This window comes from Liolophura sinensis, chromosome 13, assembly GCF_032854445.1.
Source record: "Liolophura sinensis isolate JHLJ2023 chromosome 13, CUHK_Ljap_v2, whole genome shotgun sequence".
Lineage (NCBI taxonomy): Eukaryota > Metazoa > Mollusca > Polyplacophora > Chitonida > Chitonidae > Liolophura > Liolophura sinensis.
In genome coordinates, this window is record NC_088307.1 from 22,064,214 (window position 1) to 22,084,587 (window position 20,374).

Consider the following 20,374-nt stretch of genomic DNA (forward strand, 5'->3'; position numbering starts at 1 on the left):
CACAGGGGAAGGGTTCTCCACTAAGATATCTAAACATCACAGGGAACAGGTTCTCCACTAGGATATCTAAACATCACAGGGGAAGGGTTCTCCACTAAGATATCTGAACATCAGATGGAAAGATGAACTATTGACATCACAGGGTCCTCCACTATACAGTATAAAGACAGGAAAAATCCCCCCCCCACCCCACTCCGATAGGATATTTGAACATTAGTGGAAAAGTTACCTACAATGCATCTATCTGAACTGCCTCAACAATGGTTCCCAATATGACAATTCAACATGAACATGAAATGTTCCCAATAATATCAGAACACTGGTGAAAATGGTTTCATTCATCTCAGTACACAGCAGCTACAATCAACGAAAAAGTTTCTCACTTTACATCCGAGCCTCCGTGGGACAATCAATAAAGTAGACTATCCACTATGATACCAGGATTGAGATAAACGAGGTTTCTCAATGTGATACCTGAATATGTATAGCACCATAGATGTATGAAGATGTTATCTTAACAAAGGACTTTCACATAAACATGCACATGTGCTCTATTTACAATTAGCTGAATGACTTGAAAATCTCAAGTGCATTCAGACGTACTGACGTCTGCTTTGAAATTCTTTGAAAGTCTTGAACATATACATAAAACAGCAACATTACTACATGTAAATATAAATACTAAAGATTTTAAGATAGCTTACCATCTGATAACAGGATAAATCCAAAGTTCTTAAAATTATCACAGACATGTCTTTCACATCCTAGGATTTTTCTCCCGCGAAACACTTTTAGAATACTGATAAATGTGGTTTCAACAATGCATAGTTGATTCTGTATCAGTCAAATGTATATTAAATATCTTTTTTGCAATTTTTTTCACTAGTTATTCTGTAACCAAAAAACTCAAATTGCAAATAAGTTTTGCTTCTTTTCCTTTAAACTTTTGATGTTGACCAAATTGATGCTTTTCAAGCTTATAATTTCCTGGGTACAGAAAAATAATATCTTTCAAATTGTGACGAAACATTAAACAAACTATGTTTAGGATTCCAAACAAGATATAGATCACTGTGAAATATCAGCGTCATCCTGGGACACCTCAAATTCTGTCTCTAAAGACAACAGCTCTCGGTCAATCTCTTGCTGCTTCAACTCATTGGCCCGCAACTTTTCCTGCAGATCTTCAACACTAAACACAAATTGAAAGAAAGAAACACTAGAAATTCTACGAGGAAACAGAAATCATGAACCTTTGGCGTATCAAAATGACACTAAGATACATATATATATATGTATATTTTGGAAGTGAATAAACAGGAAATTCTCTCCGGTACATTATCTTTAAAGGCAAAGAAAATACTAAAGTACAGTATTTATCAGATGAAAGACCATTAAACACTGTCAAGGAAAGTAGGTTATTTTTTTAGAATGTTTCTAACCGGCCAAAATGCATCTAAAACAGAGGATTCCATGGTGGTCTCTCAGACCCAGAGGGCATCAGTGATGTCACAGCAATATGTTTGGCATGAAATACATACAGTTCGTTTCAAGGTCCATTTGGCGAATGCGTTCATAGCTCAAAATGAAGATGCATTTCGAATGATGAAATGTATCCATGTGTATCAAGTGGAGAAAACTGAAGGGACATCACTGGTCCCAATTTGGTCAAAAAAGGCCACAGCAGAATCCAAAATTTTAAATGCATTTTACTAGGTCGAAAAAATAGTCCAAAAAAATAAATGAAATTTTTTTCCCCAGACAATATTTAATGGTCTTTCACCTGACATGTTCTTAATGCTAGTGCGTTCTTTGTTTTTGTGACATACATCTACCTGCACAAACCACCAAGGAACTAAGAAAGTATATAAAGGTTTGAAATTAAGACATATTCACACAAAAGAAGCAGTTAACAGTCTCCAATGATGGTATAAAGACACAAGGAATGTTCTTGGCGAATGATTGAAATCAGCATCCAAATTGTGGACCAATGCCAATTTCTCATTTGTTGATAATCAAAATACGTACATGTATCTCTCTTGCACCTTGATTGCAACTGTTCACACATCCAACGTGGCAATCATATTCTGAGGAATACCTACCTTAGCACTGCATCTTCTCCCTCAGCAGTCAGGTCCGCTGAAGGAAACAAGTCAGAGACATCACAGGACTGTCTACCATGGGGACTTCTAAACTGCTGGACAGCTGTAACTGAAGGAAGACAAAAACAGCATTACAGTTGAGGCGATGGGGGTTAATCTTGTTGATCATCTGGTGACATTTCCATAAAATTTGCGGACAAAAAACACTTACAGGTAAAGTAAAGTACATGTCACAACACAAATTTTGACAACCATACCTTCATTTTCGAAGTCATGCACTTCCAGATTTGCAGATTTCCTCCTAGCGGTTTGATTAGGAAATGTCCTACCAATGTTACCATCAGAAGGTTCCTTTGCTTGAGTCACTGACTTTGATTTCCTTGTCTGATGAGTAAGCGGGTTTCCACCTTTCTGGATTTGGCGCCCTTTGTGCCTAAGGCTTGTATTTTGACTGGCTTTTTCACATTGCATCGGTTCACTGTTACTGCTTCCTTGGTTTACTTTCAAAGCACTTTTTCTTGGAATATTTTGCAGTTCAGTCCTTGGAAGACTTTGAGAGGTAGATTTGGAGATATTCTGATTGCTGTCCCTTGTGGGGATGATTACTGCAGAAGAATTGTTTGAATTATTTGAATTTTCACTGGAGTATTCATCATATGTTAATGTTCTCACTAACCCCTTATAACCCTGTAAACCTGAATGATTGCTGAAGTTCGATGAAGACGATTGGCTATTGGATGCTGGTAGGGGTTTCTGGGATGGACTATTCGGTGAACGTTCAACAAAACACCTTCGCATACCACGGTCACTATCTGTGTCGGACGTCTCCAACAATTGACCTGCTTGCGAAAACTCTGTTCTGGAATTATTTCCTTGCCTGTAACCTGACACATTCATTGCCATTTGGACTTGGTGATGCTCTGTCCGTTTTCCTCTAACATCGGCTATGTGGCAATTGCCATCCCTGTCTGGCACATCCTGCAGCCCGTTGTTACCTCCGTTCCGATTCTGCCACTTTACCCCAACTCTACCGGGGTAGCTGTGATTAGAATACAACTTTTCCTCAGAGCTCCTTGACTGCGTGTTGCTTTCTGTGTAAACAGAGGATTCAGTCAGAGGTTCTCGGCTCGACATCCAATTCTCTGTTACTCGCATCCCTTCATCTCGCTCAAACCGACAGATCCGAGCCTCAAGACGCGCAATCTCGGCATCCTGTGGTGAAAAGCTAAACATTAGTCACAGCTAGAACAAAACCTTGACTGAGGTAAACAGTCAAGATGTCATGTTTCCCCCGTTACGTCTGACCATTTGCCAGCTATCACACTGTCGTTGCTGTTCTGGTTTTACTCACTGCTTTATGTCTTTAATTATAATAAAAGGGTGGTAAAATAAGACCTGTTACAGCCCAGGAAATAAACCCTGCAACACTATTGTTCATTCCAGACACATTTATGACTGTGTCATCAACCAAAGTTTTTAAAACCACGACCAGTTTATCTTCATTTGACTTTCCTTATTCCTTCAAGTTCTTGTGTGCATGCTAGAAAGTAGGAGTTGATATACATGTAGATTCTAAAAACTTGATTCTGAACTTGAGACAAAACTCTCTAAATTGCCTACATTAATGTCACAACACAAATATTCTTTTTATTTTTAAGTTTACTTAATGCACACAATACATTTATTACAAAAATTGAGAAAAAAAAAAAAAAAAAGGGGGGAAGCACCTAGTAATACTGCAACGTCTGTCCAGCCATCAAATACTACAGACTACTAGATGTACACCACCTGTAATAACTTGATGTGCAGTGATAATCATGTACATCTACACTATACATTGCAAACAAGAAGCTGTCAACAACGTTCGTGTGGCCGTTAGTAAAGTCTAACACTGTTTTTTTTGAAGACAACTTCTCTGCTACCAATGGGGTTCTCCTCTTAACAAAGTTAAACTAACTTTCTAAGTCATAAAACTTAGCCCTAAAGAAGCCAGGTACATGTTTATAATTTCTCCAGCACTTGATGATATTTTTACACCATTCCACACAGCTGCAAGTTAAAGTGTGTGACGAAAATACTGATGTGACCTCACACACGTAAAACTGGTCAATTCGAGCACGGGTGTGGGAGAAAGTACACAGCCATGGCTCAACCAAAGATTTACACAATTCCATCATGATCACTGCCGCTTAAGAGACTAAACTAGGGTTGTTTTATTTCTTCTGGAAGAGCCTTCACACAGACATCACAGTTTTGAGGGAATGTAAAAATAAATCTAAACTGAAACTAGAATTTCATTCCAATTGGGCAATGTTGTAAAATGAAAGGCACATCAGGGTGCCGTGATTGGACTGTCAGCCACAGATGATGATCAGATGATACATGTACGTTGATGGTGAGGGCAGATCTGCTCAACGTCAGGCCAACCCTCCATGTACGGTTCACGTATCATACGCTGACAGTCCATCCAACGAGGGAGGAGAATTTATGGTTAGCATCCGGCTGTACTGTACTTAAATTCTTCCAGGTTTAAGTATAATACTGGCTGTTGCACATAACACATGGCTTCCATATTAACCAACCTTTAGGACAACGGTTTCCTGGACCGAGTCTAGCAGCACTTCTTTGGATTTGATTTCCTGCTCCAGCTCCCTAACTTGTGCCCTGACCTCATCCACCAGTGCTTCAGCCTGTCGTTTTCTTTCGTCAATGTCTTTCTGCAGTAGACGAATCTGTGAGGAGAGCTCTTCATTTGTGGACAGGAGTTTAGCATAGGCATCCTGCATCTGGGAAATCTACAAACATGAGACACTTACAGCATAGAGAGTAAAACTTCAGCAGCGAAGACAGTGTGAGAGTTGGCAAATGGTCACATGTAACCGGTGAAGTAACACCCCAGTTTACTTCAGTTAGAGTTATATTCTAACTGTTCATATAAAATGCTCAAATAGTAGCACATTATAGTGCCCCGTACCACCATGACTTGAGCAGAATTAGGTAAAAAGATGCAGTGATGTTAGTTTCAACATTTTCCTCAGTGTTTAATTCTAACTGTTAACATAAATACTTAAATAGTGGTAAATTACAGGTACACACCCCCCTAGGACCATGGCTTCCGCAGAATTAAGTGAAAACCAATATGCGTTAATGTTAGTTGCAATTTATTAGATATCATTGGTCTAGACTCACTCAAAATGTTGCATTGTCATTACATTTAATATACAACCACATTAAAACACATCACAGGGACCTGGCACTCTATACAACTGATGGAATATGTAACGAAAACAAATCAAAACTAACATTTATCAAACAGACATGTACAAACATAACCTCCTTGGTAAGGCTTTATTGATGTTTTATGGGCAAAATAAACTTGAATCTGTTTTCAATGCCTGGAGAGTATTTAAATAAAAAAAACTTGAAAATCATCCAATTTGTTGAAACTTTTATAGACTATCCTTTTAATTTTTCCTGCTGAAGACATGCTTAAATGATCGGCTAAATATAAAAACGAGAAAAATCATTAAAACACTGAGATCGAACAAAATAAAAAGACAGATTTTCAGCTTAATTTTTATTCCATTTTCGGATTTTTAATAGTCGGCTCACCATCAAAAGACAACACAAAACTGGTTAAAAATACCTCATCCTGATGCACTCTGGTAAGGCGATCTATCTCGTGCTGGTGATGAGTCACTTCCGAGGAAAAACGGGATTCAGCCAACTTTTCACGTTCCTTAAGTACGTCAATTTCACAAAGAAGGGATTCTGTCTCTGCATGTCTTGTCTGAAAAAAAACAAAAAGACAGAAATAAATTAAAGAGAAAATAGACAGGATACTTCGCTCAAAATAATGGTCACTCTTATTTACCTATTCGACTGAACTTGAATGTAGAAGTGAATCTAGGAACTGAATTCCTTAACTGTCAAAGGTTCAAAAATTTATACCTCAATTCCTCAACACAAGAAAGTGTAAATTTCTGTGCGATTAATGTAGCATTTATACTTTGATTTTGGAGAAAAATGTACATAGCATGTGTTGGGTGATTTCAGGGCTGCACAAAAAAATAATTTTATCAGTCTACACAGAATAATGCCTTCACAGTATGCGGAGTCAAATAAAAGTCGTACAAGCGTGCAAAAACGTGGCAGAATTATAGTAGTTTAATATTTGAAGTGAAAACAAAAAATGGTTTGATGTGCCAATTTCAGAAGATAAAGAAAAAGTGTAGATTGGAATTACCTTCAAAATGCACTTTACTTGAATGGTGTTAACATGAGATATAAAGGTTGTATTCTAATTTTGACAGAAGAAGTCGAATTTTTCAGGTGAAGAAAAAAACCTGCAATATATTAACTTCAGCCAGATATTTTCTACTATTTTCACAGCAGATTTACTTGTTTTCACTCTGATACACTCTTTAAGCGATAATGTACTCCAGCAAAATTTCAAGCTTTGAGGTCTTACATTAGAGAATTTGGTAAATCTACTCTGAATCTGTAATCTCATTTAGTGATATGTTCACTGTTTTTTGCTAGCTGAATTCTCCAAATTGACGAAATTTTCAAGAAGTGCAATAATTATTTGATTTATGCCCAAAGCAAAGGTTTTCTTTCGCAGACAGAGAACTGGGAACTTACCTTTGCAGTGCTAACGGCTTTCTCTGCCTCTCTGGAGAGATTGTCACGATCTCGCCGAGTGTTCGTCAAATCCTGTCTCACACGCTCCAGTTCACTGTGTTGTTGTTGTAACTGCTCACTGCCAACAGATTTAAAGCTTCAACACTGAACATATAAGTATGTCTATGAACATCCTTAGCGCTTCATGTACACGTTGCTTAAATGACTGTATGTACAAGATTGTATGCTTAGGTTTTTACGCAGCACTTAACAGTTTCTCAGTCACCTGACATACAAATGCAGTATCTTCCTGAGGCAAGGCGAGTTCATGCTGTCAAATGCTGCCACCACAGACATGACTGACATACCATGCTGAAGACATCAGACATGACACCCCACCCAGTCACATTATACTGACACCGAGCCAACCAGTGATGTTTCCTTGCTCTAACCTCTCAGTCCTAAAGTCCAAACGAGTCACCATCTTGCCAAAAACGTTCTGCTTTGATATTTATAAACTGGGTTAAACACAGTCCTCCATAATGTCACCATAGCAGCATGTAGTCTTACCATGATAAATACTGGACTATCTTTAACTACGGTAACTTGTCTGTTAATCTTAATACCATTCATTTTTATAAGAAGACGTCTCCATGAAAAAATGGTTTTATCACAAGCTGAAAGAAATCATGACTTGGAACACATTCCCACACTGATGTAAATAGTATTAAAAACAGTTCTAAATGAACTTGGTTAGCGCGCTAGGGCAGCGTAATGGCCCAGGAGTCTCTCACCAATGCGGTCGCTATGAGTTCAAGTCCAGTTCATGCTGGCTTCCTCTCCGGCCATAAGTGGGAAGGTCTGCCAGCAACCTGTGGATGGGCACGGGTTTTCACCAGGCTCTGCCCGGTTTCCTCTCACCATAATGCTGGCCGCCATCGTATAAGTGAAATATTCTTGAGTACGGCATAAAACACAAATCAAATAAATAAATAAATATATGAACTTGGGATCGATTTCAGAGAGCAATTTTTTTCCAAGATCACATTTTTAATACAGCCCTCAATTTATTTACTTGACTGGTGTTTATATGCATGCCATGCACAAGAGTTTTCACTTATACTTACATGATGGCAGCTAGGTTTGTGGGTAGAAAAAAACAGAGTAAACCACCAACCACGACACGTACCAGACAAACCTCCTGACGGTGACACATAGCCAAACCAAGCTGGATTTGAACCTGTTACCTCAGTGCTCAAGAGCCAACCAGGTCTAATGTAACAAGACTATATGGCCAGTAAAGCTCACAGCAGTTATGACTGATTTGTATTTACATAATATAAAATTCATATGTTCTACACTTCTTGAATGTTTCCAAAATCAAATTTACATGTACAAAACAAAATGTCTCCAACTTTAATTCTTACCAGATCCCAAAAACATGAAACCAAATTTCAAATTGCACTGTTAAAACCAGCTTCGCAGAATTTTCCCCCACAGCCGATTAATCTGGTGAAACCAATCTTACCGAGTGAGGCGCAGTTCTTGTGTGACTTCTGCCAATTCTTCCCTTTGAGATTTCTGAACGCCTTTCTCCTTGTCTAGTTTCTAAGAATGAAATGGATGCATTGACATCAGAACATTTACATCTAAAATACAGCTTCATGTCACACAAACCCTTTGGAGAAAATAAAAACAACATCCTGAATTACACAATATTGAGCTAAAATATAGAAAAATAATTCTCAACCTGACAGAATCTGTTTATAAGACCAGCTCCTCAACTTTTACATCATATACATACACTGTTTTCTTCTCCATGGAAATCGCTCAAATTTAGGTTCCAAGCTTGGGTCTTAAAAGCCAAAACTGCATCTGACAGACTGAGACAAAACTGACTAATGGAGAAGTTTTGTCACTCCAAAAACAGTCCTGCTGTATCATTAATAATTAACTATCACCTGTTTTTTTTCATATTCACTAGTAACATCTCTTCAATTCAGGAAATTCTTAAGCACAAAAACACTGAACTCCTCAGATTTCTCCTTTGTTTGTCTACTCAACATAACTTTTGTTTTATACCATTGTTTTAGTATATGCAATGAAAATAGTTCTTTAACACTTCTGAAAGGTCAATTAGTACAGTATGACTTTTTTTTACCTTTAGCGATAAAAGAGTTCAAATTCAAAACTCTACTGGACTGTCTAACAAGACTGCAGCTCACCTGTTGAATTTCAGCCAACAGACTGGATTTCTCCCTCAGGTCCTGATCCAGGCGACTAATTTGCTGCTGGGATTGCTGTAGCTGGAGCGTGGTTTCGTGAAGCTCACTCTGTGAGGTCTGAAGGCGATCGTCAACATCAGAGAGCTGACAAAGCAAGGTGTCTACTCATTAGAGGCTGGCATTTTATATTATGGTTAATGACCCCAAATTCTGCCCAAAAGTGCATTTTCAGAGGCAAATATAAATAATTTTGGTGCTGAAACTTTTTTCCAGTAGAATATCATCCACCCTTCCACCTGTTACCAAATGCCTTTCTAAGATCAATGTAACTCTCAGAATGAAACAAAATTTACAACTAAGTCATGGTTGAAATTTTACATCATTAAACATATCCAAAATGACCACAAATTTTGTCCATGACTAAAAATGCACTTTAGTGGGCGAAATTTTAGGTCATTTAAGAAATATGTAAATTATAATAGCAGATAAACTCATATTTGACTAGCACTTTACACCATACTGAATTTTTTTTATATATATGGTCCATGAGAAAACCAGACTGCTCCCCTGGTCTCTGTACTCACCAGTTTAGTTCTCTCCTGCACACTGTCCTGGATGTAATGTAACTCTGGTCTCTGTACTCACCTGTTTGGTTCTCTCCTGTAGGCTGCCCTGGGCGTACTGTATCTCTGGTCTCTGTGTTTGGTTGTCCCCTGCAGACTGTCCTGGATGTACTGTAGCTCTCGTCTCTGTACTCACCTGTTTTGTTCTCTCCTGCACACTGTCCTGGATGTAATGTAACTCTGGTCTCTGTACTCACCTGTTTGGTTCTCTCCTGTAGACTGCCCTGGGCGTACTGTAACTCTGGTCTCTGTGTTTGGTTGTCCCCTGCAGACTGTCCTGGATGTACTGTAGCTCTCGTCTCTGTACTCACCTGTTTTGTTCTCTCCTGCACACTGTCCTGGATGTAATGTAACTCTGGTCTCTGTACTCACCTGTTTGGTTCTCTCCTGTAGACTGCCCTGGGCATACTGTAACTCTGGTCTCTGTGTTTGGTTGTCCCCTGCAGACTGTCCTGGATGTACTGTAGCTCTCGTCTCTGTACTCACCTCTTTGGTGCTCTCCTGCAGACTGTCCTGAATACACTGTAACTCTCATCTCTGTACTCACCTGTTTGGTTCTCTCCTGTAGATTGTCCTGGACATACTGTAGCTCGTGTCTCTGGACTCACCTTTTTGGTTCTCTCCTGCAGACTGTCCTGGATTTACTGTAACTCTCATCTCTGTACTCACCTGTTTGGTTCTCTCCTGCAGATTGTCTTGGACATACTGTAACTCCCGCCTCTGCACTTCTGACTTTTGCTCCACTCTCTCCTGGTATTCTCTCATTGTGGTCTCCAGTTTAGATACCTACAGCATTAAAAAGTCACCTGTCTTTCACGTGGTTGCTCTGAGAAAGTACTAATGGCAACTGCATGGGCAATCCCTTATGGCTATCCTCTTACCATCTTGAAGGCTGTTCTTCCCCATTATATGTTTTTTTGGTTTATCTGCAAGTTTGATGGTTTCCTTGAACCATCACAAACAATGATTTATACATATCCATGAATTTTGGCTGTAATATACCCCAGTTGTTTACTTTAGAGGGCAGTTTGAATTGACGCTCGGGGTTATGATTTATTTACTTATTTAATTGGTGTTTTACGAAGACGGCCAGCATTGTGGTGAGAGGAAAGGGCAGAGCCCAGGGGAAACCCACGACCGTCCGCAGATTGCTGACAGAACTTCCCATGTAAAGCTGGAAAGAAAACCAGCAAGACCTGGACTTGAACTCACAGCGATCGCATTGGTGAGAGGGTCCTTGTCAATGCGAAGTGCTGGCCTGCTAAGCTCGTCTCAGGGATCCTCAGTTTGCCTCATAGACTTACAGTGTAACACAACTCACAGGAATGTCAGCTTTACTACAAAATGGACAGTGTAAATGTGTGTTCTGTATCATGTCACCGTCAAAAGATGATGTCAGGTGACATACTTGTGCTGCCCTCTGGTGGAGCTCCCACAGCCTCTCCTCCAATGCCTTTTCAAGTTCTCTAACTCTGTCACGACTCTCGTTCAAGTCCTCTTGGGTGCGTCTGAAATGACAGAATACAAGAATTCATCTACAGTCTGCCGTAGACAGGTTGGCAACACTGCCCATCTCAGGAGATCAAGACATGTCAATCAAAGAGACTTGAAATAATACAGTGAGTGAGTGCTTTGGGTTTAAAGTTGTACTTAATAATTTTTCAGTCATATGACGATGAAGGAGTCCTTCAAGTACATGTGTCTCCTTGTTGCAGGTCGGATTTCCACCACCTTTTTATTTAGTGCTGCTTCATTGAGACGACTTACCAAAGGCAAGTAAGCTGCCCCACCTGAACCATTATACTGATACAGATCAACCAGTCTTTGCACTATCCCCTTAAAGTGAATATGAAGTTAGCCACTATAGCCAAATTAATTAATAAATTAGTATTCCAGAAACGTTCTAAAAATATTTTTAAAATTCTACACCGCTTAATAACAAAATAAATAGCAGATTATCGTTATTTTAAAATTTCTACACAGCTTATTAATAACATAATTAGCAAACAATCATCAATACCTAGCTGCTCATCTGATGACGCCCTTTTGCCATGTTACAACTATCAAGAGTGATGTCACAAAACCTAGGACCCCTCCCATACAATGAGACAATGGGAAAATACAAAGAAAAAACAATAAGAACTGTTTCAAAATCTCTTTAACTTCATTTCTTGCTCATGTGTTTGTTTTTTTTTTTTTTCTCCATGACATACCCAATAAAATAACTGACTGACTGATGTATACATATTGCAGATTATTTCATTCATACCAGGGCAGTAAGTTGAGGGAACCCTAAGTGATCAGACAGGAATGTGTATACATCATGCTGGTGAAAAGTAATGGGAAAACAACACTATGGCTTATAGAGTTATGGCCCTTGACCAAGATAGGCACTGCACCATCTGCATGGATGCTGCCTATGGGAGGATGGTTCGGTGTTATAATCCAATTGTCAACATCCTCATGAGCTACATCACTGAGTTATCTTCCACTTCATCACATCCAGCTGGTGCTATGCCTATCCTGATCAAGAGCCACAACTAATCTTCAATGAGCCACTTGCAAGATCATAACTGCCCTCAAGGTGGTTTTCGACAAAGTCCTGTCTGGAAGGAACAAACACCTTACTCGTTCGGCAATGAGAAGACATGTGTCTATACAGCTCATCTGGAACTGTGGTCCCCTTTCCCTTCCCATGTACCCAACAGTATTCACTTATAAAACAAACAACCCTCGGGTTAGATAATGGGATAAGGAAAATGAGTAGTAGAAAACCAATGGATTTAGCCCTAAGCTTCCAGACATAGCTGGCAGACCTTCCCACACAGGGCCTAAGAGATCAGAAGAGAGCAATTACTTGTATATCGTTAGTTCACAGAACCAACTGAACATGCCCAAATATGGATGCTATACCAAAATATTAATGTCTTCAATTTAACACTCAAGAAATCTGCAGCAAGGAAGTTGTATTAAAATGTCAGGCTACACAACAGCTATTCAGTCATCCCTACCTGAGAGATTCTCTCATGTCCTCTAGCAGCTGCTCCTTGGCCTTGGTGTCAAACTGACTGTGCTGGACCTGGTCACGGTACTCCAAAACCTTGTCCTTATGTAACTGAACCTCGGCCTAGAACAAATCAAAAACGGTCATACAAGACTTCTTCAACCACACTTTTGGTCAAGTTCACGTACTCTTCCAGAGGTGGCACAAATTATTACCCTAATTCCTCAACCTTTTTGCATATGAAAGAGCAACTTTCAGTGAAATTTTTGCACATTTATAATTAGATTTTGGAAACGAATCTACGTTTTTGGATTGGCCAATTTCAGGGCTTCACAAAAAGTATATTTTTATCAGTCTACACAGAATAATGCATTTAGAATGTACTTGAATAAACACCTTGCACATATGCGAAAAGGTTGAAGAATTACAGTACCTGCTTATAGGCTCCACTAATTTTACTGTGTGTTTTACAGCCACCCAACACTAAAAATCCAACAACGGAATAAAAATAAAACTGACAGTTCACCTCTTTATTTTGTTTGGGCTTGATTATTTATGATTTTCCTGTTTTTCAAGGTTGCCATGTATGTCTTCAACACGCAAACTTTGAAAAAGAAATTTTCAAACGGACTGACTTCATTTCAACAAGTTAAGGCAAAGGGGTTGCTTTTTAGTGTCTAAATGATCATTTTGTTTATCAACCTTCCACAAAACAACAAACATGGACAAGATTATAAACACTATACAGGTCAGTTTATTCTAGTCTGACAAATTAATCCTCATTCTAACTTTCAGATCCAATTAAAGACGAGGAACCACGTAAAGATTTGGTAAGTCAGCGTTTGAATTTCCCCCCAAAAATTACTGGACAGCATGGTTAGCATGTTTACTGAACATGTCTGTGTTCTGCTGGACCAGTGCTATAGGCTCGGTCAAGTTGATTGTGAGGTTTCCATAGAAAGGTATCATCAAAACAAACATTCATGAAAAAAATATATTCCGTACTGTTTTGTCTTACAAAAATTTTCGAATGTTATCATTTATAGGTCAAAAAATGAATTAAACTGCAGTGAGGAATGAGCAATACTAGTATTTTATTAGCCCAGTAGATGTACATCACTAAATTTTTGAATTGCTAACATAAAATGTTTTCACTTTTTGTCAATGAGCAAACATTTTATCTGGAATTTCCACACACATATGTGGTCTTGTCTGATAACACAATTTAACTTGTCTTCCTTGCGCTTTTGGGTTTATACCTTTGGAAAATTTGAGAAAGTCAGAATAGTTTCACATGGCACTGTGGCCACCTTGGATCTTGCCAGTCAAATATACAGACAATGCAAATTCCCGAAGTCATCCTGGAACTGTCATTCATGTTGGGAAAGCATGCAAGTTTTGACAATCCACAATATGAAATTATGCAGTTTCTCACAAGACATGATTTCTAAATAAATAAATACTCAACATTTTGCAAAGATAGATACAAAGGAAAGTGAAGGTTTAACAATGACAAAGGTAATATTTTTCACAACAAATCTACCAGACCCGCTAAAGTTTGACTAGACACTGTCCAATGTACTACAAGGAAAATCGAATTCTGAAAATGTATGGAAAGAGAGAGTACGTACCTTAATATCTTCCAGCAGATGCTCGCTCTTATCAAGCTTTGACTTCTGCCTCTCTATTGTCTCCGTCTTACTCTGTACCTGGTCCTCTAGGTCTTGAACTAACCACAAAGAATAAACAACAGTCACTTGATCTTTCCTTCATTATTGTACAAACACTGGTCCATTTTCTCAGTGAATAACATTTTAATTGTGAAGCATAGTTGCAAACTGTAAACAAAATCAATTGAACCACACATATGCTACATTCCCACTTTTTAATTATATTCATTAAATATAAGATTTCACAAAAGGGTGAACTATTTGTTAGGACTCATTCATTCATTTGATTGTTGTTCGATGCTAGATTTAAAAATTTGTGACCAAGGCCAGAAATCTACAAACTGCATGCCCAAGGTCATGTGTGAACTCGCATCCTATGTGTTCAAGCGATTGAAAGATTGAAAAATGCTTTTACATTTTCCAGTACTAAATACTAAGGGTTGTGAGGAGGTTTCAAAATTTAGACTTATGTCACAAACGGCTTTGTGGAATTGGACCCAAGTGCCTGTCAGCTGCCAGCCAGATGCTTTAGGTCAAAATTAAAACATTTTATGCTTAATGTTACCTAACCGACCCTTCGAAAAGGACCCAACTGAAATTCATGATATAAAATTTCCTCTTCCATTGTTGAGTAAAGCTGGCCGTATAGCGCTTCGACGAATGTACCGTATCAGATTCGTGCAGATCGAGATACCTCTGAAGTGTTTTCACCTGTATCCATTTGAATACCCATGAAATAGTGTTGGGGGTACGTAACCCTATACTTTACTGATCTGATGACCAGTGTCCTTGTGTTTCCATAGGGAGTCGAGATTTCAAATTAATTACTCATTTTGTGAGAAGTAAAAATGTTCAAGGAAATCTTGTAAACATTGCAGCTGTCAATGTCTCATGGCGGAAAAATATATAATTCTCCCGGAGTCAATTCTTTATGCCATGATATACCATAAAAACCCATCACACAATTCTCAGCGAAAATGAATTGATGAAAATTGTGTGGCTCTGGTTGTAACCGGTGTGAAATGTTTACAAACATTAACCAAATGTGGACAAAGGCCTGTACCTCCAAGGAGTAGTCGCTCAAATTATAGCTGAGGTTCTACGTGTAGCCCACTTATGTAGATCCCCTAGTCTATTTTTTGTGAATTAAATTAATTCCATCATTGACTAGTATAATTACAGTGACAAACTGACACCCAGCTTACATCTCTCTCCTTTCTCTGCTTTCTCTCCTTCAAAACCCTATGTTAGGGAGCAAGCAGCTGGGAATATATTGGTATCATTTCCTGAATATCACTGATATCACCACTATCAGATGCTTTGGTGGATAGAAACTGTATTTGTGTACTGATATAATGCTGTGAAGTGGAAATAATGGTAGTGACACTACAAAGGGCAGGTGCATTTCTAAATGGATGCAGGGAAGTTCACCTACAAAGACAAAGTTGATATGTCCCAATCTTTATACTTCATGCAACACAACATGATTTTAGCTCTCCTCTTCCTCATTCATGAATGTTTTCGACAGTGTAAATTAGATCAAAGCTGGTGATCTGAGCTGAGGCTCACTTGGGTGCTTACACACTTCATACTTTTAGACAAGCATCTACACCGAATGTATTGAGGACAGAATAAATGTTTGATCCTTCACATGAAGGAAGAATCTGTAAACCTCAGTAAAAGTTTAATTAAAATTAGGAATTTAGAAAATGGAAACAGATTTCTCAGTACAGATTTTATTTCACTCGGTCTTGAGGTTCCGCTTCACTTCGTCAAAAGTATCAGGTAGACAGGATTTTGGTTATATTTTAACATGGTTGCCACCTCTGTACAGGACCTGAAAATGCTAGCACAAAATGTTGACTTAAATTGTGCCACAGTACTCAAAAAATGTTTAACAAATGTTTACTTGTTAGTTTTAGTGTAAAGATCTAAGAATATTTATTTTGAGAATGGCCGAATATCTGGTACTGCTTTCTGATTAATGATGATGTAGATTAATTGTGATCAACCATTTGAACAGGATTCTATGATTCTATGTTCTTCCCTTCTGTGAAAAAAAGAAAGAAAAAATAAAAAGAAAGACTGACCTACTTACCCTCTTTTGTTATAAAGGGCTTGTAACATCAAACAAACAATATTTTAATTTTGGCCTTAGCTAAATGAGGCCTGGAAAATGCTGTGGTACATGTGGTCAAGTACTAATTGCGTATGTACTCATGAACAGTTTGTGGAATCAGCCGCAGGTGCCTATCGGCTCCCAGCCATACACTTTAGCCAGATGAGCCAATAAGGGCCAGGAAAATGCTGAGCTACATGTCCATGTGGTGACATACTCATTTCAGTTTTCTGTTCTGTCATCACTCTCAAGTCCCGGATCTCTTTCTCCAGCTGGCTGATTCTGTTTCGCCACCTGTCCGTCTCCTCCTGCTCAGCCAACAACTGCTTGTCCAACAGTCGTCTTTCCTCTTCTGTTTCTTGCTTCTGGGACTGTAGGGTTCTGAGACAAACGATGAAAGTAAACAATCAAAAGTATAGAATGAATTCACTGTGTTTCTGCTAAGACTAATCTTAGACCACATAACAGGCCAGAATTTTACCTGTTCTTCATTTTACCTGAAGTTTGTAAAACTGCATTTTCAAAAAGCACTTTTGAAGCCACCATTTAGGTTTTTCTAAAAAGAAATTAATCAAACCTCACAAACAAATCTTTACTGGCCCCATAAGTATGATGAGTCAATCGGTAAACAAAACCACTTACTGCATGGTTGAGTGGTTCTCCAGTGGATCTCCAGTATTACAGGTAAACCAAACCACTCGCCACACGCCTGAGTTAACCGAGCCACACTGGTGGAACATAAGTGATCTCCAGAAGTACAGGTAAACTAAACCACTCGCCGCCCGGCAGAGGTAAGCAAGTTCAGTGCATACTCCACACTGGTGGAACACAAGTGATCTCCAGTACAGGTAAACTAAGCCACTCGCCGCACGGCTGAGGTAAACAAGCTCAGTGCATACTCCACACTGGTGGAACACAAGTGATCTCCAGTACAGGTAAACTAAGCCACTCGCCGCACGGCTGAGGTAAACAAGCTCAGTGCATACTCCACACTGGTGGAACACAAGTGATCTCCAGTACAGGTAAACTAAGCCACTCGCTGCACGGCTGAGGTAAACAAGCTCAGTGCATACTCCACACTAGTAGAACACAACTGAACTCCAGAATTACAGGTAAACTAAACCACTCACCGCACGGCTGAGGTAAGCAAGCTCAGTGCATACTCCACACTGGTGGAACACAACTGATCTCCAGAATTACAGGTAAACTAAACCACTCACTGCTGAGGTAAGCAAGCTCAGTGCATACTCCACACTGGTGGAACACAACTGACCTCCAGAATTACAGGTAAACTAAACCACTCGCCGCAAGGCTTAGGTAAGCAAGCTCAGTGCATACTCCACACTGGTGGAGAACCAGTGATCTCCAGAAGTACAGGTAAACTAAACCACTCGCCGCATTGCTGAGGTAAGCAAGCTCAGTGCATATTCCACACTGGTGGAACACAACTGATTTCCAGAAGTACAGGTCAACTAAACCACTCACTGCACGGCTGAGTGGTTCTCCAGGGGATCTCCAGTATTACAGGTAAACCAAACCACTCGCCGCACGGCTGAGGTAAGCAAGATCAGTGCATACTCCACACTGGTGGAGGACAAGTGATTTCCAGAACTAAACCACTCGCCGCACGGCTGAGGTAAGCAAGCTCAGTCCATACTCCACACTGGTGGAACACAAGTGATCTCCACAAGTACAGGTAAACTAAACCACTCGCCGCACTGCTGAGGTAAGCAAGCTCAGTGCATACTCCACACTGGTGGAACACAACTGATCTCCAGAAGTACAGGTAAACTAAACCACTCACTGCACGGCTGAGGTAAGCAAGCTCAGTGCATACTCCACACTGGTGGAACACAACTGATCTCCAGAAGTACAGGTAAACTAAACCACTCACTGCACAGCTGAGGTAAGCAAGCTCAGTGCATACTCCACACTGGTGGAACACAACTGATCTCCAGAAGTACAGGTAAACTAAACCACTCACCGCACGGCTGAGGTAAGCAAGCTCAGTCCATACTCCACACTGGTGGAACACAAGTGATCTCCAGAAGTACAGGTAAACTAAACCACTCGCCGCACTGCTGAGGTAAGCAAGCTCAGTGCATACTCCACACTGGTGGAACACAACTGATCTCCAGAATTACAGGTAAACTAAACCACTCACTGCACGGCTGAGGTAATCAAGCTCAGTGCATACTCCACACTGGTGGAGAACCAGTGATCTCCAGAAGTACAGGTAAACTAAACCACTCACTGCACGGCTGAGGTAAGCAAGCTCAGTGCATACTCCACACTGGTGAAACACAACTGATCTCCAGAAGTACAGGTCAACTAAACCACTCACTGCACGGCTGAGGTAAGCAAGCTCAGTGCATACTCCACACTGGTGGAGGACAAGTGATCTCCAGAAGTACAGGTAAACTAAACCACTCGCCGCAAGGCTTAGGTAAGCAAGCTCAGTGCATACTCCACACTGGTGGAGAACCAGTGATCTCCAGAAGTACAGGTAAACTAAACCACTCGCCGCACTGCTGAGGTAAGCAAGCTCAGTGCATACTCCACACTGGTGGAACACAACTGATCTCCAGAAGTACAGGTAAACTAAACCACTCACTGCACGCCTGAGGTAATCAAGCTCAGTGCATACTCCACACTGGTGGAACACAACTGATTTCCAGAAGTACAGGTCAACTAAACCACTCACTGCACGGCTGAGTGGTTCTCCAGTGGATCTCCAGTATTACAGGTAAACCAAACCACTCGCCGCACGGCTGAGGTAAGCAAGATCAGTGCATACTCCACACTGGTGGAGGACAAGTGATTTCCAGAACTAAACCACTCGCCGCACGGCTGAGGTAAGCAAGCTCAGTCCATACTCCACACTGGTGGAACACAAGTGATCTCCAGAAGTACAGGTAAACTAAACCACTCGCCGCACTGCTGAGGTAAGCAAGCTCAGTGCATACTCCACACTGGTGGAACACAACTGATCTCCAGAAGTACAGGTAAACTAAACCACTCACTGCACGCCTGAGGTAATCAAGCTCAGTGCATACTCCACACTGGTGGAACACAACTGATTTCCATAAGTACAGGTCAACTAAACCACTCACCGCACGGCTGAGGTAAGCAAACTCAGTGCATACTCCACACTGGTGGAACACAACTGATCTCCAGAAGTACAGGTAAACTAAACCACTCACTGCATGGCTGAGGTATGCAAGTTCAGTGCATACTCCACACTGGTGGAACACAACTGATCTCCAGAAGTACAGGTAAACTAAACCACTCACTGCACGGCTGAGGTAAGCAAGCTCAGTGCATACTCCACACTGGTGGAACACAACTGATCTCCAGAAGTACAGGTAAACTAAACCACTCACTGCACGGCAGAGGTAAGCAAGCTCAGTGCATACTCCACACTGGTGGAACACAACTGATCTCCAGAAGTACAGGTAAACTAAACCACTCACTGCACAGCTGAGGTAAGCAGGCTCAGTGCATACTCCACACTGGTGGAACACAACTGATCTCCAGAAGTACAGGTAAACTAAACCACTCGCCGCTCGGCAGAGGTAAGCAAGCTCAGTGCATACTCCACACTGGTGGAACACAACTGATCTCCACAAGTACAGGTAAACTAAACCACTCACTGCACGGCTGAGGTAAGCAAGCTCAGTGCATACTCCACACTGGTGGAACACAACTGATCTCCAGAAGTACAGGTAAACTAAACCACTTGCCGCTCAGCAGAGGTAAGCAAGCTCAGTGCATACTCCACACTGGTGGAACACAAGTGATCTCCAGAAGTACAGGTAAACTAAACCACTCACTGCACGGCTGAGGTAAGGAAGCTCAGTGCATACTCCACACTGGTGGAACACAAGTGATCTCCAGAAGTACAGGTAAACTAAACCACTCACCGCACGGCTGAGGTAAGCAAGCTCAGTGCATACTCCACACTGGTGGAACACAACTGAACTCCAGTATTACAGGTAAACTAAACCA

At 40.4% G+C, this 20,374-nt stretch overlaps 1 protein-coding gene and 1 long non-coding RNA gene across 2 annotated transcripts; both read right to left on the reverse strand.

The window, feature by feature from the left end:
* Positions 1–231: 231 nt before the first annotated feature.
* LOC135480981 (outer dense fiber protein 2-like) lies at positions 232–10,230 on the reverse strand. The gene is made up of 11 exons (XM_064760911.1): positions 10,219–10,230; positions 9,946–10,086; positions 9,596–9,736; positions 8,951–9,094; positions 8,254–8,333; positions 6,747–6,864; positions 5,749–5,892; positions 4,685–4,897; positions 2,360–3,314; positions 2,103–2,211; positions 232–1,192 (listed from the first exon to the last, which is right to left on the reverse strand). Exons 1-11 carry the CDS (start codon positions 10,228–10,230, stop codon positions 1,069–1,071), a joined length of 2,181 nt encoding a protein of 726 aa, XP_064616981.1. The 3' UTR covers positions 232–1,068.
* Positions 10,231–10,256: 26 nt separating this feature from the next.
* LOC135480151 (uncharacterized) lies at positions 10,257–14,284 on the reverse strand. The gene is made up of 4 exons (XR_010445906.1): positions 14,209–14,284; positions 12,585–12,700; positions 10,982–11,081; positions 10,257–10,359 (listed from the first exon to the last, which is right to left on the reverse strand). It is a non-coding gene; the product is annotated as an uncharacterized LOC135480151 (long non-coding RNA).
* Positions 14,285–20,374: the final 6,090 nt, after the last annotated feature.

Coding starts and splice junctions, on each gene's coding strand:
- LOC135480981 (XM_064760911.1), bottom strand. Junction 3,315..4,684: donor AGGAAACCGTTGTCCTAAAG/GTTGGTTAATAT, acceptor TTTTCACCACAG/GATGCCGAGATTGCGCGTCT. Junction 1,193..2,102: donor GGAGAAGATGCAGTGCTAAG/GTAGGTATTCCT, acceptor ATTTGTGTTTAG/TGTTGAAGATCTGCAGGAAA.